The sequence below is a fragment of the Phodopus roborovskii genome, unplaced genomic scaffold (assembly GCF_943737965.1).
Source record: "Phodopus roborovskii unplaced genomic scaffold, PHOROB, whole genome shotgun sequence".
NCBI lineage: Eukaryota > Metazoa > Chordata > Mammalia > Rodentia > Cricetidae > Phodopus > Phodopus roborovskii.
Window position 1 is genome coordinate 5,130,042 of NW_026126599.1, and position 25,714 is coordinate 5,155,755.

Consider the following 25,714-nt stretch of genomic DNA (forward strand, 5'->3'; position numbering starts at 1 on the left):
TTTTCCAAATAAGTTCATTTTATTTGATTTTCCACATGCCACAGATTTACATAAAAATGCCCATTCAGAATGTAGTTTGTCAGCACCACAGTGACATCGCAGTGGGTGTCACTACCAGATACTAACTACAGGCAGTTCTCCCAGACAGACAGGAGTCAGGGCGGTCAGTCATCAAAGTGGGGGGGGTCACTTAGCACCTGGTCACAAGGCCACACCACACCCCATGCCCCAAAACACTCAACTCATACGGTGCCAGGTAAAGTCATGCACAATGTGTCATGGTCAGAAGTGGCATAGGAGAGGCTTCATGCCATTACCTAGACACAAGCTTTTGTGCACACACACACACAAGACACACATACAGATGCTTGCACACTCCTGCTATGGAAACCCTTGTTCGTACACACATTCCTTGCACAGGGACCAGTGAACACCTCACCTCATCAGCACAGAGGTCAGGGTTTTGGCTGAACTTGAGTCTGCCCCATCTGTCCCCCCCCCCAGGTTCTGAGGCAGATCCCAGGCCAGCATTAGCAGCAGCAGTTTCAGGGACCCTGGCCTCCCTGAATAGCACTGCTGCTGGCAGCCCTATGGCAGCCTGCCAGGTCTGGCTGGGGTGGGGCAGGTGTAGCCAAGCTCCTAGTCCAATGATTCAAAGAAAAGCCCACCCACTGATGGTCCTCCAAAGAGATGAAGGTGCAACCACTGAGCAGCTAACATAGGACCCACGGCTGGTCCAGACTCCCATGCAGTATTAACATAGAACCTAGTAACTTCTATTGTACCCTGCAGCCCCAAATGTAGATGAGACCAGTCACAAAACCCCTACAACAATGCAGTGGATGCCACTAATAATTGCAAGTACCAATGAACTGGTCACACCCACAAAAAGAGGTCAGCATATAGGACCCACTGTGTCATACTTCATACCCCATTCAGAATTTCATCTCATTCTCTCTCTCTGTCTCTCTCATCTCTACTGGCATAGTCTCGTGTAGCCAGGGCTGGCTTCAAAGTCATTGTATAGCTGAAGCTGACCTTGAACTCCTGATCTTCCTGCTTCCACCTCCTGCAGGCTGAGATGACAGGTACGCTCCATCACACTTGGCTTTTTTCTTTGTAAGCGTTCAGCAATTTCCAGATTTTCACAGGGGCAGGTCACAGCAAAGGCTGGAGGAAGAGGTGGCATGCTGGCACCTCTTAGAAGGGGTGTTAGAGTGGCTGTCTATCCTCCTTGAGACCCTGTCTTTGCTGGGAGGCCAGGCCCTTGGTACCCACAGCCTCACTACTTGGGCTCATCTTTCCCACAGGCCCCTCTGGACCTACCTCAGCCCAAGCCCCATCATCTTGCAAAGTACAGGCTTTAACTCTGGGTCTGATATGGTTGATGGACACTGAATCTGCTCTAAATGCCCAAATGTGAGAGGCATCCACTGGACTCAGTATCTGCGCCAAGCCCTCCACTGGCCACAGGCTGTGTCCAGACCAAGTCTAGACCTCACAGCCTCCAAGGGTCAGTGGCAGGACAGAGCCTGTCCCTGTCATATAAGAGCAAAGCACTCCTCACTGTGACTAATAAAATTCCTCCCTATGAAGGTCAGGAAAGCACATTAAGGAGATGGCTCAGTGGGTAGAGTACTTGTTGCGTGAGGACCTGAGTTCAAGTCCCCAGAACCCACACAAAGATAGACATGGTAGCACACATCTGTCAACACAGAAATCCCTGGAAGTTCATGGGCCAGCTAGCCTAGTGTATACAACAGCGAACAAGAGACCCTGCCTCAAACAAAAAAGGAAGGTGAAAAGACAGCCACGATTGTCCTCTGCCCTCTCCACATGGGCCCTGGCACACACAGACCTGCACACACACATACAATGCATGTAGAATTTTAATAAGAGAGAAAAAGAGGAAAGCCACTTGGTGAGCCCAGAATGGCTTGCTGGTATGTGTCAAGCCACAGGGTTAGGAGACAGGCATCAAAGATAGGACATAAAACACAAGGGCTGCTTGGGTAGTGGTGGTGCACGCCTTTAATCTTAGCAATTGGGAGGCAGAGGCAGGAGGATCTCCATGTGTTTGAGGGCAGCCTGGTCTACAGAGTAAGTTCCAGGACAGCCAAGGCTGCACAGACAAACCCTGTCTTGAAAAACCAAAACAAACAAGACAAACAACACAAGGTCTGGAGCAGGAGGTAGAGGCAAGAGCAGCCACAGCTGGGCTGAGGCGGGGACACAGGCAGCCAGAGGAGGTCAGGGATTGTGTTTACAAAGATACATTCACCCATCTCCTTCCTTTCTACTGTCTCTAACACAGAGAACACACACCAGAAGACGCAAGCTCATGTGCATACACACAGGCATACGTAGGTATACTTGCACACACATGCAGGTGCAAAAATATACACACACACACACACACACCAGGCACACACACTCGCAGGCCCAAGCACTCACCGTCTTCTCGGCAGGCAGCATATGGTCTACCACTTAACAGCCGAGTCCTGCCAATCGGGGACCATTAGGGTGGGTTCTTTTCCCAGCGTCAAATGCTGCAGGCTATAAATTGCGATTAACACCAGTGCCAAAATAGCACTTAGCAAAAATAAGCACGCTATTGACATCTGGTGGATCCTGTCCCCAGTGGCGAAGGAGAGAAAATTCTCACTTGAAGTCAAAGAAATGTTGCAGGAGACGCTAAGAATACAAGGCCTACCACTTGAGGGTGCTTCCTCAGGCAGTCTGTACCCCAGGCTCCTCTGACCAGGTCTCTCCTTGTCCGCCCAGTCTCTGGGCATAAATGATGCCACTGGCTAAAACTGCTGGCTCCAAGTCTATTCACAGGACTCACAGGGACAGCTCTGGCCTCTGGAATAAAATCCCAGCAGAAAGGTGATTTCCTCCGTCTGAACGGAGCTGACATTCGTGTTCTTTTGTTGTTTTTTGAGACAGAGCTTCTATGTAGACCAGGCTGGCCTCGAACTCACATAGAGTCACCTGCCTCTGCCTCCCAGGTGCTGAGATTAAACCCTGCGCCACCATACCCAGCTAAGTGGAGCTTCCTTTAAATGAAGAAGTCACAAAGACTCTTGGGACCTGCTACCTCCAAGCAGCCTGCCTCCCTCATAGGCTGTGACAGCTACATTCTCATTTGAAGGACAAGCAGCAGTTGGTCCTGGAGAGCTTACATGGTGGCTTTCAGGTGTCAGTTTAATGCTCTAAAGACATGGAGTTCCACCACCTTTGGGACCCCTGTCTACTGCTGTGGGGCCTCAGTGTGCCCCCTGGAACCTTGGCAGCCAGTCCCATGGCCTGCAATGCCCAGAAAACTTAGGACAGGTTCATAACTCTCTCAAACTGCATTAGGTCTGTGAAGGTGAGGGCTCCGAGTGTGGGGTGGGTAGGTATCTCCTGGGATCAGCCTACAGATAGAAGGATCCCTCTGGGAGGGAGCACCTTGGGCTCTGTATAGAATGGATGACTCCCTCAGGCAAGAGACTGGATGAGAAGGAAGGGCTTGGCACTGCAGACCACTCGTATGTAAACACTGAGATTGGTACAGCAGGGGGCCAGGCAGAGGTACATCTGGGGCCTGGGACTGAAGGCTGTTTCCCTAACACTGTCCCCAGAGCCAGTTCAGAAGCTCCCAGGCCCCCAGGCTCCAAGTGCCAGGCATAACCTGCCAGAGACAACAGGGCACACACCCAGAAGCCAGCTCACTCTGCTCCTTATGAAGAAGGGAAGCTGAAGAAACCACAGCTTAGGAGGACCTGTTGCCAAGGAGACAGAGAATGAAAGCAGGCTGGGTCTCTGAAGGTCACTAGCAGTGGGTGAAGCCTGGCAGGCCTGCATGGACTGAGATGTCCATACTGGAAGCTACCTGGACCAATGATCACAGTGTATTGGGGCCCCACCAATGAAAGGCCCAGGCAGGAGTCCAACCACACAGGCTCTCACAAGTCCCCTCTAGGGGGTACTAACTCAGTCTAACTAGTGTGAGGGACAAGGTGAGGCCACAGACACTGGGTCCTCCCTCAACTTTCCTTTTTTTTTTTTTTGTTTTTGTTTTTGTTTTGTTTTGTTTGTTTGTTTATTGTTGAGATTAAAACAGGGTCTTATGTAGCCCAGGCCAGCCTCTACCTCAACTATGTGGCTGAGGATGCCGTAAGCTCCTGACTTGACCTCCTGAATGCTATGATTACAGGTTTCAGCCACCAGGTAGAAGTATGCCATTGGGAATGGAAACCAGGGCCCCTGCATAAAAACTAAAGCCATACCCACAGCTCTCAGTGAATCTTTGTAAAGACTAAACAGGTTTGTGCTCCCTGCTCCAGCATCCTGTGCCCATTCTGGCTTTTACTGTTTTTAGCTATCCTAACAAGGCTAGTGGTTGTAGACTCCTCAGGAAGCATTCAGACCTCCACAGCACCTAAAGTTTTTAAGCAGAATCCCATGGGGTTGTGAGATACAGGACCGAGTCCTCAGGCTCTGCTTGGGGATGGTGCCATCCTACAGTTGCTGCCCCAGGGAACCCTCTGGCCCTGGTATCATTGGGCTGGAAACATCCCAGAGACATCATTGGGTTGAAACATTTTTTTTTTTTCAGCCAGGTGTTGGTGGCACACACCTTTAGTCCCAGCACTTGGGAGGCAGAGGCAGGTAGATCTCTCTGAGTTTGAGGCCAGCCTGGTCTACAAGAGCAGCCTCCAAAGCCAGAGGAAAACCCTGTCTCAAAAACAAAAAACAAACAAACAAAAAAAAACCATTTTCTTTTTCTTTGTGGTAGGATGGAACCCAGGACCTCAAACACACTAAGCGAATGCTGTACCAGTGGACCACGTCCTAAATCTGTCTCAGTAGGAAAAAGAGCCGCGGGCTCGCAGATGTCATTGTGGGTATTTCACAGTGAGAGCCCGGCCCACCCTGACCCCATGTGGATACAGCTCAACTATAGATGACATGGACAGTCCCCAGGCCTGAAGCCCACAAAGCCCCCGGGAGTGTGACCAGGCCCTGAAGGCCAGTATGGCTCGACCACTGCTCCACATCCATGGCCCACCTCGTCACTCGTCACTGAGCCCAAGTACTCCTAAGAGTTAGTGAGAGGAAACCCAGGGAGACTGGGGTGAATGTCTCAGAACAACTGGAAACTTTCTTCCTGTCACAAAACAAGGACCCACTGTCCGCTGGCTTCTTGGACCCTTGTGGAAACTTGGACAAAAAGAGGCTCTGCTGGCAGGAGTGGCGGGGTGGGGAGCCAGGCTGCCCTCTCACCACCACAGGTTCGGTGGCTCCTCAGCCACTCTGCTTTTAAATAAGGTGATCTCGTCCAGGTGCACCATGGGGACATCTCGGATGACATCTGTCAGGCCCTCGTGGAGCAGGGGGAAGATGACGACGTTCAAGGCGGGCCTCTCAGCCTGGAAACTGAACCAGAGATCAGCCATTAACAGAGGATGTGGGGGCTGAGGATACAGCTCAGCAGATGGAGTGTTTGGCGAGCCACAGGAGAGCCTGGGTTCAGTCTCCAGCACACTTACTTCTGATCCTACTTAAGTCATCAGATTCCTAGAGCCAGAGTAGACTGGAGGGAACCAGGGCCTGGGGCTGGGCTGTAAGTGCTTAATACTATAACACTATGGAGCATCTGTGTGGAACACAAAGGGGTTAAGAACAGAGAGTAGAAATGAATAGACACGTTGAAAACAGTGACAGGCTGGAGAGATGGCTCAGCAGTTAAGAGTACTGGCTGCAGCCAGGCAGTGGTGGGACACACTTTTTATCCCAGCACTTGGGAGGCAGAGGCAGGTGGGTCTCTGTGAGTTCAAGGCCAGCCTGGTCTATAGAGTGAGTTCCAGGACAGCCAGTGCTACACAGATAAACCCTGTCAGAGAACCCAGGTTCAGTTCCCATGGCTTACAGCTGTCTGTAACTCTAGTCTCAGTGGATCCAACACCCTCTTCTGACCTCTGCAGCCACCAGAGACGCACATGAAGCACAGACATACACAAAGGCACATAAAAAAGGAAAAAGAAGAAACAGTTACTGCCAGGTTGGGTGTGCTCAGTGGGTAGAGTGCCTGCCTAGTATCCCAAAGCCCTGGGTTCAGTCCCCAGCACCCCATTAACCAAGTATAGTTTTGTAGTCCCAGCACTCAGGAGACAGAGGCAGGGGTCAGAGGTTTACGTCATCCTCACCTACAGACTAGGTTTGATGTCAACCCTGGGCTACAAAAAGCCCTGTTTCAAAATAAAACAAGCCAGGCATGGTGATACATACCTTTTATCTCAGCACTCAGGAGTCAGAGGCAGGAGGATCAAACTGTGAGTTTGAGGTCAGCCTGGTCTACATAGTGAGTTCTAGGACAGCCAGGACCACATAGGGAGGCCCTGTCTCAGACAAAACAAAACAAAAACTTAAGCAGGAGCAAAACTCACTGGGAGTGAGATGAGGGATAGGGATAGCAAAATGCCTTGCTTGGCCTGATGTTCATGTCACCTCCTCTCTGCCCAGAGCCCCTGTCAGCAGCCTCACAGCCCCAGGCTGGAAACACCTCCCCCCCCCCCACTGTGCTTAAACATTCCCTTGTACTGTTCTCCTAGGAGACATCAGAAAAGGCGGGGCTCAGGCCAAAGCTGAGGAGGGCACTGAGTAGGGACTGGAGAAAGATACCTACACAACCTAGTCACCCTCAAACCAGCCCTGCTGACCGAGTGACAGTGTGACCTGACACTGTAACCATTTGGAAAACTGGAGGCTCTGGGAGGACTGGAAAGATGGCTCAGTGGTCAAAGGCACTGGCTGTTCTTGCGGGGACTTGAGTTGGAGTCCCAGCACCCACATGGTGGTGCACAGCCATCTGTAGCTACAGTTCCAGGGGGACTCAGCACTCTGTACTGGCTCTGCAGGTAACTGGACCCACATGTACATACACTGACACACAAGCACGTGAAAATAAAAACAACTGGAGGTTCTGGAATAAGAACAGAATCCCCAGGCTGGAGAGATGGCTCAGTGGTTAAGAGCATTGGCTGCTCATCCAGGGCTCTTGAGTTTATATTCCCAGCAACTATATGGTGGCTCACAACCATCTGGAATCTGATGCCCTCTTCTGGCCTGCAGATGCAGCACTCATATACATAAAATAAATAAATCTTAAAAAAATAAAAGAATAGAATCCCTAGGTCACACTACGTTGGCTCCACACCCAGATGGACAGACCTACCAAATGAAACAGACAACAGTTTCCCATCTGAAATAGCGCTTCTCAGTGTAGCCCTAGCTGTTCTGGAACTCACTCTGTAGACCAGGCTGGCCTTGAACTCACAGAGATCCACCTGCCTCTGTGTCCCCAGTGCTGGCATTAAAGGCAAGAGCCACCCACCACAGTCAGCTTCCCTTTTTTTTTTTTTTTTTTTTTTTTTAATTTTTGGAGACAGAATTTCACATTTCATGTTTCCCGGGTTGGCCTCAAACTAGCTATGCAGTTAAGGATGACCTCGAATTTTGGATCCTCCTGCCCCCATCTCCCAAGTGCTGGGATTATAAAACTGCACCACTGTGCCCAGTTTCTACCGTGCTGGGATGGAACCCAGGGCTGTGCATGCTAGGCGAGTACTATACCAACCGAGCCATATTCCCAGCCCCTAATCCATTCTTGAAAACTGATACCCAAGTCCATGGCTCTCGGCATTGGGGAGACTTAAGCAATGCCCTGCTCCACCTGAGAACACTCTATTCTCCACACGTCTGCAGACCAGACGCAGACCGAGCCGTTTTCCTGGCATGGAGAGCCAATATCTGCTCACTCGGCCTTGAGTGCAGCCCCTGGGACAGCCGTGGGCCAGAGCTTGCCAGAATGCAGCATCAGAGGACAAGCTGGTAACTATGGTGCTGGCAAGCTGGAAACTTACGGGAAGAATGCCCCTGTGTCTACACGGGACACAGCAGGGGCTGCGGCAGCCAGTCAGCCTCCCAGGGCCATATGCCCCAACATACGGCAACAGGCCACAAACACACTTTAAGACCCCACATGGGAAGGCAGTGCCAACTGGGCCTCAAGAGAGATTGGCATGGCTACCACAGTTGGCAGCAGATTCTTCTGACACACCAGCCTGTCAGGTTTGGGATTTCTGAGTCTTTAGGATGGAGGCTATGACAGAGTGCAGGGCTGGGCTCTCTGGGCTCACAGATGTCAGGTCTACTGCTCCAGGGAAGCAGGGGCTCTGCTCTCGCCTTCACTGGCTTGGCTACTGGCTGTGATTGTACCAGAGGCTATCATGCATGCTCCTAAGCTCGGGCCCTGCTGCAGAGAGGAGACAGAACCTGGAAAAATCCTACACAGGATTTAAATCAGTCACGTGGAAATGCTACGGAGAGCCTACATTGGACAGAACGTGAGGAGGAAAGCCAGGAAATCGATCTCAACCCCTGGGAAGATGGCACTGGGTGGGATGATCAGCAATAATACCCGCATCATGGCTCACCCAGGGTTGGGAACAGAGCTGGTCTATCACCAAAAGGTTCCATTTGTGGCTGAAAGATGCTGCTCCCCAGAGATAAAGTCAGGAGAAGCTCACTTAGGGTCTCGGGACTGGTGAGACATGGTGCAGGCTAGACCTCAGCAGTGCCACAGTGACTAGGTGACAGGTGGTCCTCCCCATTCCCAGGGCTACAAGACCTGACAAGAAACAGACCCAAAGGGGAAAACCCAGGGGGCTGCCCTGCTCGCCAGGTCTCAGAAGTAGAGGTGAGAAAGAGGAGTCCAGGGCAGGTGTGTGCGCCTGAGGCCGGAAGGTCTGGGGCACTGGCAGGAACTAGGATAATTGGGGCAGACACACTTCTCTGCTCATCACCCTGGGAGGCCACAAGCCCCCAGGGTCTACCAGGAAGCTCTGTCACCGAGTTTGGTTCCCAGGCCGTGAATTCAGATCTCATATGGGGCCAAAGGCCCAAACAGGGGAGGGACATGCAGAACATACACCTAGTGGAGCCGCATGGTACAAAAGGCGAGAAAGGAAGCAGGCATGGGAGTGCATGCCCGGCATCTCCAGGGAGGTTAAGATGTCACCCCTACAACAGCACTGCACACGTGAAATCCCAAGGCTGGGACATGGCTCAGCTACACAGTATTTATAGGATATGCACAGGCCCAGCACAGCGTAAAGCTAACGTGGCAGCATATACCTGTAATGCCAAAACTTGAGAAATACAAGGTTATCCTTCACCGTATTAGAGACCAGCCTGGGCTACACGACACCTTATCGGAAAAAAACAAAAGACCTGGGACACAAAACTCAGAGAACAAATGAAGTCTATGCTACTGTGCATGGCATTAGACACAGGGGCAGCCTAAATCCAGTTGTTTCCTGTGAGATGGGGGGAATCCAAGTCCAAGCTCCAAAACATGAAGGACCTGAGCTGCAGTCTTGGCATCAAACACACACACACACACACACACACACACACACACACACAAAGCCAAACATGGAGGGGAGAAAGAGGCAACTGCCCGGGTCCTGAGGCACACAAGCAGCCAGCTTGGGGGCAGACACAAAGGGTGACCCTGGAAAGAACCAACACTTCCCCATTACAGTGGCAGGGAGGAAGGGACCCCAGCCTTATTGGCTAAGACCTCCACGTTGGCAGGGGGCCCCTAAACATACAGCAGCTGGGACGGGGTTTTCAGGAGTACAAGTTCAGTGCTCCCCTGAGCTCTCCAGGCAAGAGGATGAGAGCACTGGGGGCTGGCTGTTCCATGTAGCTAAGGAGAAGATTTAAGACCAGCTTGGGCTACCCCAAAAGTGGTGTGACATGTCTCTAATCCCAATACTCAGGAGGGAGGTAGGCGGTTGAGAAGTTGAAGGTCATCCTCAAGACCAGCCTGAACTACACAAATCCTGTCTACAAAGTTTTAAAGCTAAACAAACAACAAAAGCATCAGGAAAGAGGACAGCCGCCTTGTTACTTTTCACAAACACCCTGTCGAGCTGCTGAAAGCAACAGCGCCATCTACTGGAACACTGCAGCAGCGCTCCTGAAGGACCCAGAAAAGCTGCTGTCACGCTGAGGGAGTCTGCCAATGGCAAGGATGCAGCAGAAGCATCTACAGAACAGCCTCCTCTGTGAGGCTCTTGGGCTCTGCTGTGGCTGGAGGCTGCCAACAATCCAGGAGAAGGCTTCCTGCTGGCCTGGGTCAGGACTCAGCACTTACCCTGAAGGGTTTCTGACACCAGCCGCACAGCTCCCTCTCACTCGATTTACATTTTCTTAAGATTCCTGTAGCCCAGGCTGGCCTCAAACTCACTATGCAGCAGAGGATGACCTTAAATCCTGCCTCTGCGGAGAGTGTAAGCATGTGCCAACACATCTGTAGTGCTACAGAAGACTGAGATTTATTTATTTAGGTTTGTGCGTTTATGTGAGTGATCCTACATGTGTTTATATGCACCACATGTATGCAGGTGTCCAGAGTGGCCAGGAGAGGCCAAGAGGTAGCCTGGAATTACTGTTACAGGCAGCTGCAGCTGTTAGCCACCTGATCTGGTGGTGGCTCCTCGGCAACAGCAGTAAGCACTCTTCAATGCAGAATCATCTCTCTAGCCCCATGCTGCAAGACTTGAACCCAGGGTTTGGTGCCTGCTAGGCAAGCACTCTACCAACTGAGCTAAACTCTCTACCTTACTTGTTGCTTGAAATGGTCTTGCTTGCTATATAGCCTAAGTTGCCTTGAACTAACTATGTAGCCAGGCTGACCTTTGGGCTCAGCCTTCTGAGTGCTGGGATTCCAGGTTCGTAGCACCTAGCTTCTCTGTCCCTTCCGATGTGCAGTTCCATCCAGCATGCTGCCAACTGGCTCCAGCACTTTCTTCCTCCGTCCCTCATCTGTAAGCTGTAGCTAGTACACCCATTTCTCAGGCCCCTGTGGTAGAAGGGAAGCTAATCCCTGAAAGCTGTCCTCTGACCTCTCCACACAAAATAAATAAATGTATAAATTAATACAAAACTTGAATACCGTAAGTCCATTCTGGTCCTTGATAAAATGACCAGAACCATGGGTGAACTGGGGGAGCCAGGAGCAGGTCTTCTCATGGTGGCATTCAGTGTGTAGATAGGAAACAAAGCCATCAGCAATGACCAGAGACTGCATGCTGTGCCCCCAAAGTCCTCAAGCTGAAACCCTAACTCCTGACATACTGCCAGCAAAAGGGATGAGGCAGACACAGTGACTCACAGCATGAGATCCCAGCACTCCAGAGGCAGGAGCAGGAGAAGCCTGGGATACAGAGAGACCCTTTCTCAACAACAAAAGGTGGCGCTTCGGGAGGTCTGAGGACAAAGCCTTCACAATGATGAGGGTGGGCCCCTATAGAAATTATCTATAGGAACTCGTCCCCCTCGGGAATCCAGGCCCTCTGGTCATGTACCAGCATCTGGTACTCCATCTCCCCAAAGTCACTACTGGACTGAGGACACTGGTACTGTCCAAGACCTCCCAGCCACCAACTGATCATGCCAGGCCATGCTACTCACCTCCGGAGGAGTGTTTGCTGCAGGTTCTTGCAGGTGATGAGGGATTCTCCAGTGAACATGTGACACACAACAACTTGCAGGCAACGGTTCATGAAGTCCAGCACAGCATCCGACTGCAGAGTGCCACTTCGAGACACCAGGCACAGGCGCTGCAGAGTCGAGCACTGGCCCAATGCCTGGAAGAACTGTGCGTTGGCATTGAAATAGGGCTGCTCCAGCCTGCAGAGAGAAGGGTGTGAGTGCCAGGGACTTGGATCTCCCGAGGAGATCTTGACTCCAAGGATAAGATATGGCTGGTAACTGTCTACAAACCCTGCCAGCACGCACTGGCTCAAGGCCATCTGCCTTCCTCAGTATGCTATCCCACCCCCATACTGTCACACCTGCTGGCCCTTAGGAGGACTCACACATGATGCTACCCTGGGGAGCCAGTCTGAGACAGGTCAGCTGACAAAAGGAGAAAGTACAGGTCCAGCAGGCCAGAGTAGTGGGAAAGGGACAGAAAAGGAAGAAAGTCTCTCAAGGCTGCTTTGAGGACAGCATCTTGTCATCAGCCCAGAGCACAAGCCCCACCACATAGGCTCCATGGAAGGGTCACTACTGTTCTTAGACAAAGTGGACAGGCCTCACCCTTTTTAAATTAAAAAAAATATTTATATTTTATACATACAGGTGTGAATTCCTGCGTGTATGTGTACCATACGTGCGCCTTGTACCCATGAAGGGCAGAAGAGATGTCAGATTCCCTAGAAACAGTTACCAGTATTTGTGAGCCACTTGTCTCTGGGAACTGATCCCAGATCCTCTGCATCAATACTGTATGCTCTTAACCACTGAGCCACCTCTCCATAGCCCCACCCTTTTTTGTTGTTCATTTTTGTTACTATGACGTCACAGACTGAACTCAGGCCCTCAAACACACCAGCCAGGCCAGGCTCTACCACTGAGCTACAACCCTAGCCCTTTACATTTTTTAGATTGATCTTTTTCCTCTCAAGACAGGGTTTCTCAGGCATGTAGTAGTGGCACAAGCCTTTAATCCCAGCACTCCAGAGGCAGAGGCAGGTGAATCTCTAAGTTTGAGGCCAGTTTAGTCTACAGAGTAAGACTATATACAGAGGCTATATACAAAGAAACCCTGTCTCAAAAAACAAAAACAAAGAAGGAAGGAAGGAAGCAAGCAAGCACACACGCACGCACACACAGGGTTTCTCTGTGTAGCCCTGGCTGGCCTGGAACTCGCTCTGTAGGCCAGGCTGGTCTCCAATTCAGACAATTCAGAGGTCTACCTGCCTCTACCTCTCAAGTGCTGCCTTTAAAGGTATATTGCCACAACCACTGCCTGGCTTTTTGAAGTGCTGGGAATTGAACTTAGGCCTCAGAAATGCTAGGATAGGCAAGCATTCCTATCCTGAACCATATTCCCAGCCCTTTAGTTTTTAAATCTGTTTTTATTTTTTTTCACAATTTTGCATATGCACATCATGTATATTAGTCATTTTCATCCCTCAATTTTTTTATTTCTTACTTTGGTATCTTTGTGTAGCTCTGGAGCCTGTCCTGGAACTCACTCTGTAGACCAGGCTGGCCTCAACCTCACAGAGATCCACCTGCCTCTGCTTTCCAATTGCTGGGATTAAAGGTGTGTGTGCCACCACTGCCTGGCTCATCCCTCAATTTCTATTTTGAGGCAGGGTCTCTCTCTGCTGCCAAGGCTAGCCTTGAATTCAGTGGTCCACCTGCCTCAGCTTCCCAAGTGCTTCTTTACAGGATGTGAAAGTGGCAAGAAGGAGGAGTGCAGGGCCCCTGGGAACATCGGAGTTACCAGCAGCAGCAGTGACAGAGAGAGAGAGAGAGAGAGAGAGAGAGAGAGAGAGAGAGAGAGTCCTCCTCCTGCCTGATGCTTCCAACAGCAATAGATGGAATCACCTTTACCACTAGGTGGCAGCATGAACTTGCACTACAGGCCCAAGAGCCCTCAGGCCAGCTTAGTTACAGACAGTAGTAGTAATGTGTCCGGTACAAACTTTTAACCCTTTTCCAATTAGACAGTCACTTACAGAACCTTGCCCTGAAAAAAGTCATCTGTCAGCGTTTAGCCTGGTGTGAATATCCTATCTCTCTCACCCTCCAACTGTAGGCCAGTGAGCCCTTACCCTCTCCCCTGTGCACAAGGCTGGTCAGCAGCACCCAGGATGGATGGGAAATTGACCCAACGGAGGTGCCACCTGAGGCATCTGAAGGTGGACAAAGGAACTAGGAAATGAGATCCACTCAGATCGGACCTCATCCTAACCCTGACCCTTCCCAGCTGCTTCAAACTACCAGCCAGAAAGGCTCAGACTTGCCCTTGCCATTCAGCTCACTGGGGTGGCAGCACCTGTCCCCTCTGGCTTAAGGGGCTCACGCTGCACTCTGAGCCAGGCAGGATGAGGGAGAATGAGAGCTCAAAGTTGCTCCTGAGACTGTGCCAGGCCTGGCTCAAGTAGCTCTCTTGCTTCCGCCCAGGCAGCCTAGGGTGACTCAGGGTAACACCCCGCCTCCAGCCCTGGGAAAGGTGGCACCCTTTTCTGCTTGACATGTGATCCTCTCACCACAGGGGTGCGCCCCAAGCCCACAACCAGAACAACCTGTCCCTGTGGCACCTCCTCCGCACAGGGAGCCAGGCTGGTACAAGCTCAGGTTCATGGCAGGCTTCAGGGGGAGGTGGCAGCAGGTGGGCCTGCGATTCCCAAGGCTGCCATCAGAACACTCCCCCCGAAAATGCAGGTGCCCTTACAGCCCCCACAACCCAAGCAAGCAAAGCCTCCTGAGCCTACTCTAGCTTCTGCCACCTGCTGCATCATCTCTGGGCTCGCCTGACTCACAAGGCAGTGATCCAGAGGAATGGCGCCATTTGGCTGTTCTGGAAGCCTGAGTGTGTTCAGAACAGGCAGTACCTCACACAGCAGACAGTTCTGTGGCTGTGGGCACAGGCTGGAGCCTGAGTAGATATGCCACTATGAACTGTGATCAAGCTCTTGGGGAGACAAATTTACCCCAGTCCTCCAGGCCTCCCATGAGGCACACATGGTCCTGCCTCTCTCCAGGATGCCAGGTCCCAGTGACAAACCAACATATTGCCCAGGCTGGCTTGGAATTCACAATCCTCTTGATTCAGCCTCTCTGTACAATAGGTGTGCACCACCATACCTACTGCAAAACCACAGGGCTTGATGGACCGATGGAAAAAAAAAACTTGAAGCAAGACAGAAAAATCTAGAAAGAACTTGGCTCTGAAAGATTCAAAGGTTGATGTGGTACCCTTGAATTTAGGAAACAGTCTTAATCACAGGACGTAGACAACAGCAGTGGCCTAGTATTCTCTAATCCATCTTTTCTTCCTTTTTTTCCCTTGAGATAGTCTCATGTAGCTCAGGCTGGCTCAAACTATGTAGCTAAGGATGGTCTTGAATCTCTGATCCTCCTCGCCCTGCCCCCTCCCCCATGCTGGCTTTGTAGGTGTGTCACCACACCCAGTCTGTATGGGATCAAGGATGGAACTCAAGACTTCCAATGTGCTAGGCAATCCCTTTGTTGACTGAGCTGCTTCCCTAGCCATTATCTGTGACACATTTGCCATTCTGGCAAACAATGGCCATCCATGCATTAACTGTGGCTTCAGGAAAGGCCAGGGGTGTGACAGGACAGGCACAGGAAGACACAAGTGTGAGAGACACCACAAAGGAAGCAGCAAGGAAATGGAGGGCCTGGTGACTACAGGGAACAGCAGATGCAGCCAAGGAGGAAGTCGTCCATCTGTGCGCCTGGGAAAGGCAAAAGGCAGATGTGGGAGAGAGGAGGGGCGGCTGCTGCAGCATTTTCCCACTACAGCTACAAAGCTTTCTCTTGATACAGAGGAGAGCCCAGGGCTCACATTAATCTTGTCTTTGTTGTTAAATAGGATCTATGTAGCCCAGGCTGGCTTCAAATCCACTATGGAGCCAAGGATGACCTTGAAGTCCTGCCTCCACCTCCTGAGTGCTGGGGAGGCAGACAGGCATGCAGTCACATCTGGTTTCTTTGTGTGTGTGTGTGGGGGGGTGCTGTTGCTTTTGAAGACAAGGTCTTACTCTAGCCCAGGCTGACCTTGAACTCAAGGCGATTCCCTGTCTCAGCCTCCTTAGTTGGGGGATTTTAGGCATATGCCACCACAATCAACTGACTGGGACCTCTAAACTGGGGGAGTAAGAAAGCCCAGGGGCAGGTTCCCAAAGCAAATATAGACAGAGGGCACAGGACCCACACACATGGACACCCAGGCATGGGTACCAGCTCTGTCCACAGAGCCCCACTAGGTCTGCTAAGCTGAGGGTGAAGCTGGAGCAGCAGGGCAGGTGACCAGATAAGACAGAGGCCTCAGACCCAGACAGCCTTAGTATGGCTTTGTTCCAAGGAGGACAGGAAGCAGAGGCCACAGCCTGGCCAAGCAGCTCTGGAAGGTTCTGGGTCATGAGCAGCACAGGACCTGCTGACTTCCTGTCACACTGAAGCTAGGAGGGGATCAAGAGGGAAAGGATACACCCTGTCCTCCCCATGGGTCCTGAGGCCAAAGTGAAGCTCTGATTCAGATTGACAGGTGAGAGGCTTCCTGCTTCTGAGTTCACATCAGCATCCATGGATGTTGTGCCTGGATGGTTTTATGTCAACTCGATACGAGCTACAGTCATCTGACAGGAGGGAACCTAAGTTGAGAAGACTGGGCTGTAAGCAGACAAAACTATAGGGTTTAATTAGCGATTGATGGTGAAGGCTCAAGCCATGGTGGGTGGTGCCATCCCTGGGCTGGTTGGTGGTCCTGGGTTCTCTATAAGAAAGCAGGCTGAGCAAGCCACAAGGAGCAAGCCAGTGAGCAGCACCCCTCCACAGCCTCTGCATCAGCTCCAGACTCCAGGTTCCTGCCCTGTTTGAGTTCCTGTCCTGACAGGGATTAGAAGTGTAAACCAGATAAACCTTTCCTCTTGAAGTTGCTTTTGGTCATGGTGTTTCATCACAGCAATAGTAACCCTGAGATAGGCACCCAAGAAGCAGTAACTGTACTAGAGAGAGACAGCCACGTACAAGTCCCTTTAGGCTAAGACCTGACTTTGTGGCCCCAATGTTGGTTCTACCTGCCCTCCAACCAACAGCTACCGACTGGCAGATCCTTAAGAACTGGTCCCCTTGCCTGCCCAGAGCCATGGACTTCACTACATGGTGTGTCCTGCATAAAGCTAGTGTGGTGGAACCCACTATAATCCCAGCACTTGAGAGGCAGAGACAGAGGCAGAGGCAGAGGCAGGCCAATCAGAAGTTCCAGTTATCCTCAGCTACAAGGAAAGTAGGCCAGCCCAGGGCACATGAGACCCTGTCCAGAAGGAAAAAAGAAATTCTTACAACTGGGGGAGCATGATGAGGCACACCTGTGGCCCCAGATGCTCTGGAGGTTGAGGTGGGAGGATCAGGAGTTAAAGGCCCTAGAGGATGACAGTAGTGAGTTCAAAACAAGCTGAAACAACTTGCTTTAAACTAAGTAAAATGAGAGCTGGAGACAGATCAGGGGTAGAGTGCTTCCCTGGAATACACAAGGCCCTCGCTGTTCATGGGGGTGAGGCCATCAGAGACCATCTTGGGCTAGACAGAACCTATCTCAAAAATCCAAGGACTAGCCAGGCATAGTGACAAGCACCTTTTATCATAGCCCTTGGAAGGCAGAAGCAGGTGGATCTCTGAGTTTGAGGCCATCCTGGTCTACAGAGGAAGTTCGAGGACAGCCAGAGCTATACAGAGAAACCCTGTCTCAAAAAGACAAAAACAAAGAATAAAAGGAAGGAAGGAAAAAAGGAAGGAACGAAGGAAGAAAACAGAACAGAAACTGAGCTCCAATCCCCAGCAACCATGTAAAACCCAGGTAGGCCATACATGTCTGTAATCCTCCAGGAATTCCCTGGCCAGCCAGAATGATGAGCCCCGGTTTCAGGGAGGGAGACACCTTTTCTAAGGAAATAAGGTTTGGAATAACAAGATGGGTCAGAGAGTAAAAGGACTTGCTGTGAAAGTTCAATGACTTATGTTCAATCTTCAGAACCCACACAAGGGTGAAGGACAGAACCAACTCCACAAAGTTGTCTTCTGACCTCCACATGTGCTCTGTGGCAATGTAACACACACACACACACACACACACACACACAATAATAATAATAATAATAATAATAATAATAATAATAATAATAATAATAATAAGTGCTCTATGGCAATGTATCTCACACACAGATACAATAATAATAATAATAATGATAATTTGGGGCTGGGTAGAGTGGAGCACACCTTTAATCCCAGTATCAGGAGGCAGAAACAGGAAGATCTGGGAATTCAAGGCCAGCCTGGTCTATATAAGTTCCAGGCCAGCCATACCTCGTCTCAAAAAAATGGGGGTGTAAGGGTGGGAGAAACGGGACACAGCACTGGAGAGAAGGCTCCCTGGTTAGGGGCACTGGTTGCTGATGCGGAGGATCCAGGTTAGGTTCCCAGCACCCACATGGTGGCTCACAACCTTCTGTAATTCCAGTTCCAGGTGATCCAACATCCTCTTCAGGCCTCCATGGGCACTGTGCACACGTGGTGCCACAAACAGGCATACAGGCAAAACACACGCATGTAAAAGTAAAGGTAAAAGTAAAAATAACGGTAAATTAGTCTAAAAAACATTTTAAGACCATCAGGCCATGAATGAGGTAGCACCATGTGGAGCATGGAGCAAGGACTAAGTAAATGCAAGAAGTTATGACTAGCAACTCGAGACCTGATCTCAGGATCCCCAGGATCCCTGCCTCACACGGCTCCCAAGGTTTTGCTTAACTACTCCTGTTTCCCGAAGCCTTTGACCTCCAGGATAGGCCTGTGTTGGCTCTGAGCTCCACCTTGACAGGCAAAGTGCATTTGTGAACCCTAGACGACACAGAGAAGCCTGAGACTTCTGCTCTTCACACCTCAGGCCCTCAGCCCCTCACATCTCACACCTCAGCCCCTCACACCTCACCTCAGCCCCTCACACCTCAGCCCCTCACACCTCAGCCCCTCACACCTCACCTCAGCCCCTCACACCTCAGCCCCTCACACCTCAGCCCCTCACACCCTCACCTCAGCCCCTCACACCTCAGCCCCTCACACCCTCACCTCAGCCCCTCACACCTCAGCCCCTCACACCCTCACCTCAGCCCCTCACACCCTCACCTCAGCCCCTCACACCTCACCTCAGCCCCTCACACCTCAGGCCCTCACCTCAGCCCCTCACACCTCAGCCCCTCACACCTCACCTCAGCCCCTCACACCTCAGCCCCTCACACCTCAGCCCCTCACACCCTCACCTCAGCCCCTCACACCTCAGCCCCTCACACCCTCACCTCAGCCCCTCACACCTCAGCCCCTCACACCCTCACCTCAGCCCCTCACACCTCACCTCAGCCCCTCACACCTCAGGCCCTCACACCTCACCTCAGCCCCTCACACCTCAGCCCCTCACACCTCAGCCCCTCACACCTCACCTCAGCCCCTCACACCTCAGGCCCTCACACCCTCACCTCAGCCCCTCACACCTCACCTCAGCCCCTCACACCTCATTTCAGCCCCTCACACCTCAGCCCCTCACACCCTCACCTTAGCCCCTCACACCTCAGCCCCTCACACCTCACCTCAGCCCCTCACACCTCACCTCAGCCCCTCACACCCTCACCTCAGCCCCTCACACCTCACCTCAGCCCCTCACACCCTCACCTCAGCCCCTCACACCCTCACCTCAGCCCCTCACACCCTCACCTCAGGTCCTTCAGCCGCTTGCAGTGCTTCAGCATGTCAGCAAGAGCAGGCATGTACACCACCTTCCCCATCATGCCCAGGTTGGCCAACGACAGAGACTGCAGCTGCTGGCACTGTAGGCCAATGCTCACTAGTCCAGAGCCTGTCAGCATGCCTGGCAACTGGGCTAGTGTCAGGTGCCGCAGGAAGGCCAGCTGGCCAATGGCAGCCACCTCTGAGTCCCCGACGTTCTGTGCCCGACTGCAAGGCGGGAGGGAGTTGCGGATGGCAGGCTCATTGCGGGGCATGGCTGAGGAGAAATTGGACCCGATCAGTTCCAGGTGCTCCAGATAAGGGAGCTTCTTCAGCAGAGACCAGAACACAGAGGCAGGCTGGGGGGCTGACTGGCCCAGGAAGGGGTTGGGACAGGTCTGCACCCCAATGCGCACCTTCTTGCCAAAGCCACGGGGCACAGCATGCATGGCCGGAGGGGCAGGCGCACGGTCAGGCCTGGGTGCTGAGTCAGCCACAGAGCAGACGGGCAGGGAGAGGGAACGCAGGTGACAGAGCCGGGCCAGGAGCTGGCAGAGGTGGCGGCCCAGGCCATCGGAGCTGTGGTGGTGGGCGGCTGAGAGATTGAGGTGGTGCAGGTTACAGCAGGACTCCACCAGCGTCTCCAGGATGCTGCTGTCAATGTCGTCCTCTGCCTTCCGGAGCAACGAGTCCGCAGACAGGCAATGCACACAGCCACTGAGGTTGAGGCTGGCCAGGCTGCGCAGGTCTTTCCCCCCATTGATGACCCGCTGGATCAGGTGGCCACCCGACAGCGTACACCGGCTAAAGCTGAAGTAGAAGGGATTGTTGAATTTCATATGCTGGAGGAGGGTGGAGCCGTTCAGCCACGACTTGGGCAGCTGGAGGGCATCCAGGGCCACGTTGCGGGCCATGGAGTCCAGGAGGTTCTTGGTGGCCCCACTCTCCGCGAAGCTGCCAGGGACAGAGATGAGGAAGGCATGCAGGTTCTCAGGCGTGCGGTCACTGAGCACGGCGAGATAGAGCCGCACCACCTCCTGGTTGATGTAGCCGGGGGCCAGGCGTGCATAGAAGACACGCAGGTTCTGGTAATGGGGCACGTTGCTCTGGCCCACCATGAGTTGGCCGGAGAGGACAGCACCCTCACGTGTGCGGTCCAGGATCTCGAAATAGAGCAGCAGCTTCTGCAGGCTGGCACAGCAGGGCACCACGCCATAGGATGGTGTGAACAGCGTCTGCTTGAGCTCCTGCACGCGGCTCAGCGTGGCCTTGCACTCACTGCTCAGCTGGCTGGCGTCAAAGCCGGGGCTCACGTCGATGGCCAGGGAGCGCAGGTGCTGCAGGGCTGAAAGCACCTTGGACAGCCGCAGGGAGGTGAGGTGGCAGCCGGACAGGTTCACCTTCACCAGGCTGTGACAGCGGGCCACGTGTTCGATGGTGGAGCCAGACAACCAATAGCAGCCTGCCATGTTCAGCTGCTGGATCTCCCGGCCAATCTCCTTCACCAGCTGCTTCACCTTGTCCTCACTGGCCTGCAGAATGCGACAGGGCAGGGTATTTGTTAAAGACAAGGCCTCACTTTGTAGCCGTGGCTGGCCTGGAACTCTGTGTAGACCAGACTGGCCTTGAATACAGACGTGGCCTGGGATCCTGAATGCTGAGATTACAGGCCTATGCCATCAGGTATAGCTGTCTGGGGTCTTTATCTGCGTTTGTTTGAGACAAGGCCTTACTAAAGTGCTCTGATCATCCTGCCTCAGCCTCCTGCATGCTGGGACCTCAGTGTGCTCATGTCTCAGGTTAATCAGATACTTCTACTTCCGCCTTGAGCAATGGGGACAGCCTCTATGCAGCAATGTCAACTGTGCCACCCACTGTGTCACTTCACAAGGACCTTCTACAATCTACCCTGTGGTGCAATAAGTCCACCCTAGGGTGCCTATGGGGAAGGAGGCCTCGAGATGACCCCTGTATCTGAGGCCCAGGCTCCCTCCCTCTCAGAACTACATGCACACATTCTATGCCATCCTGCCATGGGATACACCTCCTACCCCTTTCTACCCTGGGTCTGTCACTGTATCTTAATGTGTGACTCTTCCCAACTACATAGTCTTCAGTGCAAACATCAGCACCCACAGCTAGCACCTTAGTTGACCCTGACCTTCCACCCATGCCTGAGGCACCTGGTAGTCCTTCTGTAGCAGCACAGTGTGCACCAGGCTCTTGTCCAGGCACAGGGCTGAGAGCTTCCGGCAGGTACGCCGCACATTGAGAACCAGGTCTGTGCTGGGGACATGGCTCAAGATATGCAGGAGGATCTCATCCGAGAAGCCCAGCAGGTGGGTGTCACCCTCTGCCTCTGCAGCTGTGGGGGCAGCAGCATCATCGTTGGACATGTCCTGGAAGTGAGGGACAACAGAGGAAAGTTGGACCAGTCATTAGATGCTAGCTGGACAAGCAGAAGGACTTGAGTTTGGATCCTCAGCACCCACCGTGCAAGGTAGTCTGGAATCCCAGCACTGGCGATGCACAAACAAGAGGATCCCACCTCCACAGTGGAGAAAATTTACCAACTCTTCACCAAGGGGTGAAGAACACAGTTCCCAGAATCCCCTCTGAGAACTGCAAACCAGAACACAGGTAAGGAAGAACCACCGAGGGTCACCTTCAGCCAACTTCCTGATGTTCTGGCTTTTCCTGGGTGTTAAGACAACTTGCTGCCAGGCGGTGGTGGCTCACGCCTTAATCTCAGCACTCGGGAGGCAGAGGCACTGGGACACATTGATCCTATGCTTCCAAGTGGCTCCTTCTCCACCTGAGCCCAAAGCTCTGCTTTCATCTCCAGCCCCAGCCATTCCCTTCTTCACTAGACCCTGTGTTGTCTCAGAGCAAAGGGGGAGGCCATAAGTGAAGAACTACCCCGTGTACCCGTGTGACAGCACACACCTGTGATCCCAACACCTAGGAGGATGACTATACCTATCCCAACAAAAATCAAAAAGGAAAGAGAAAAGAAAAGAACTACTCTTGGGCTAGAAAGATGGCTCAGAGGTTAACAGCACTGGCTGCTCTTCCAGAGGTCCTGAGTTCAATTCCCAGCACCCACACAGTGGCCCACAACCATTTATAATGAGATCTGGTGCTCTATTCTGATGTGCAGGCAGAACACTACACACAATAATCTTTTATTATTATTATTATGGTTTTTTGAGACAGGGTTTCTCTGTGGCTTTGAAGGCTGTCCTGGAACTCGCTCTTGTAGACCAGGCTGGCCTTGAACTCACAGAGATCAGCGTGACTCTGCCTCCCCAAGGCTGGGACTGAAGGCGTGCATAAATCTTAAAAAGAAAAGAGAGAGAGAGAGAGAGAGAGAGAGAGAGAGAGAGAGAGAGAGAACTATCCTTAAGGTTTCCAATGGGCTCTTCTCTCCTGAGTCCTTCCAACCACCAGTTCTCAGCATGGATTTCAGTGCTAGCTGGTCAGCTTGACCTTAAACTGGCAGTCTCTCCTTTTCTTTAGGGCAACAGCTTAGTATTGAGGAGCCTGCCACACAAGCACAAGCACAAGCACCTGAGTTTGGATCCCTGGCACCATAGTAAAAGACCAGGTACGGCTGGGCAGTGGTGGCACAAGCCTTTAATCCCAGCACTCTGGAGGCAGAGGCAGGCGGATCTCTGAGTTCGAGACCAGCTTGGTCTACAAAGTACATTCCGGACTATTATACCAAGAAACACTGTCTTGAAAAACCAAATTAATAATAATAATAAAATGTTAAGGTTAAAACCCTTCTTTTTATTTTAGACAGAAAAGAGGAAATGATGGGAGATGTCATTCTGTAAATATGTTTCTCTTGTTGGTTGATGAATAAAGCCCTGTTTGGCCAATAGAAAAAGCAAGATAGGCAGGAATAGGAGACAAGGAGGATTCGAGGAGGAGGTAGGAAGATTCAAAATGTAGGACCGAGAGAGAACTCTGGACCCTCTCTCCGGTAAGATAAGACCATGTAGAAATATTTAGATTGATAGAAATAGGTTAATATTTAAGACAGAGCTAGCCAATAAGAAACACTAGTAATTGGCCAACAGTGCTTTATTCATTAACCAATAAGAGAAACATATTTACAGAATAACATCTGCCAACAGCACATTTTTATTTACTTGTTTATTTGGGGGACAGAGTTTCACTGTGTAACAAAGGGTGTCCTGGAACTCCCTTTGTAGACCAGCATGGCATTGAATTCACAGAGATCAGCCTGCCTCTGCCTCCTAAGTACTGGGATTAAAGGTGTGCGCCACCACCGCCTGGCACAAAATCTAATTTCAATGGCTCAAACCTTACTGGCTGGCTATGTTGCCCACTCCAGAAAGGGAGGGGCTAATCTCTAACCCATACAACTCCTTGAGAACTGCTAATACAACAAAGCTACCCTGAAACTCTTCTTGCTGGAGACAAGCTTTCTAGCATCCCACTCACTGATCTGCAGCTGGACTGCACACTCTTCCTGTCAATCCAGGAGACACTTCTGAACCCAGCTGCCTTCAAAAGAGAAGAACCCAAAGATCCCAGCCATGGTTCTCATAACCATGCTCCATCTCTCTAGAAAACATTTGAAAGTCTCACTGGACAAAAGCAAGGAAACTCCTAAGACTTAAAAGTGTGCCCGGAGGCCAGCAAGATGGCTAGGTGAGCAAAAAAGCCTTACCATGCAAACCTGATGGCCCAAGTTCACACCCTGGAACCCACATAAAATGCTGGATGCAGTGACCCACATCTGCCATTCCAGTACTGCTACAGAAAGGGGGGGGGGGGCAGGACAAACAGCCAGAAGCTCAGAAACCAGCTCCTTGTGGAGCATGCACCATGGTGGAAGCAACAAAGCGGAAGGCAGAGGCTGGAGAGAAGGCTTAGTGGTTAGAGGTGACTACTGCTCTTTCAGAGGACCTGAGTCCAGTTTCCAGCACCCACATCACCAGGTCTGATAACCACTTACAACTCCACCTCCAGGTGCATGTGATTCCCTCTGTCACCTGCACTCATGTGCACATACCCACACACAGTTCATACACATAATGAAAAATAAGTCATTGAAACAGGGTGAAAGGCAAGAAATCGATCCTCTGGACTCCACACGCCTGCATGCCATGAACATACCGTACTCATACACACACTAATATAATTTAAGAAGTATGCCACAGTTAGGAGTCCTAGGGGGAAAAAAACAAATATAAACTAAGCTGGGCAGGCAGCAATGGGGTATCAGCCAAATCCTCCACCCTTCCCTTCCCGTATACTGCTGTCTGCAGAGGAAATATTGTACACCCATATAGCAGGACGCAGTGGGATTCTCCAGAGGACCTAGATCACAGAGCTTTGGGGTTACCCTCCCCCACACCACAACCAGGCTCCAGAAAGAAGTGGGCTGCACTTATGCTGATAGGAAAAAAGAAGCGGGGGTGGGGGGGGGGGAGAGCCTGGGGATGTGGCCGAGTTGGGAGAGTGCTTGCCTGCAAGAATGAAGGCCTAGGTTCCATCCTCAGCTGCGCATAAAAACCCGTGTAGAGAACCACACCCGTAATCCCAGCAATACAGAGGTTAAAACAGGAGAATTGCTGTAAATTCAAATATAGTGTGGGCTGCACACTGAGTTCCAGGCAAGTCTGAGCTACCAAACAAGACAACGTCGTAGAGCTGCGAGAGCCGAGCCAATGCACAGGGACATGGGGAAATGGCCTAGAAATTCAGCAGGCAACGTGAAAAGGCCCATTCTGACTATCCGGATTGTGAGCCTGGGAACAGGATGGGGACAGAAGATCGGAGGGCCTGGGAGAAGAGTAGGAGGGGGCAAGGATGGGCCTCGGAGCAAGGCCAGGGTCGGGAGGGAGCACCGAGGGGACCCCAGCCGGCAGGGCGGGAGAGGCGCGGGTCATACCTCTCCGGAGCTGGCCGCCGGAGCTACAGTCTCGTAGTCCCCCAGCCTGCCAGGGCAGGGATGCTCGAAGCCGGCACCGCCACAGCTCCACAGAAACCCCGGTAAGGGGCGTGGCTGCGCCTCACTTTCGGCGCCCCTGATACGCACTTCCGCTGGCGCCCGGATGGACAGGTGGCGCCGCCATATTGGGTGTGTCATGAGTACTATCAGGGCTAAGGGGCGCCCAGAAGGTCACAAATGACTGGTCTCTAAGATACGTCGGTAGTCTCCTGCTGTCACTCCAGCTAGCGTCCAGCTCCTGTCCTTTGCATTTGCCCTTCGCGCTGCACATGGTGCTGCAAGCCACCTGTTGCAGGACTCAGGCATCCTGCATAACCATAGCAACCTTCAGGTGCACACGCCCCTGAA

The 25,714-nt window shown here is 52.0% G+C and overlaps 1 protein-coding gene across 1 annotated transcript; it reads right to left on the bottom strand.

Annotated features, from left to right (window-relative positions):
- On the bottom strand, nt 1-25,519 carry Fbxl18 (F-box and leucine rich repeat protein 18). The gene is made up of 5 exons (XM_051205133.1): nt 25,307-25,519; nt 21,561-21,776; nt 19,366-20,909; nt 11,530-11,748; nt 1-5,424 (listed from the first exon to the last, which is right to left on the bottom strand). The coding sequence occupies exons 1-5, from the start codon at nt 25,502-25,504 to the stop codon at nt 5,268-5,270; spliced, it is 2,334 nt and encodes a 777-aa protein (XP_051061090.1). The 5' UTR covers nt 25,505-25,519; the 3' UTR covers nt 1-5,267.
- Nucleotides 25,520-25,714: the final 195 nt, after the last annotated feature.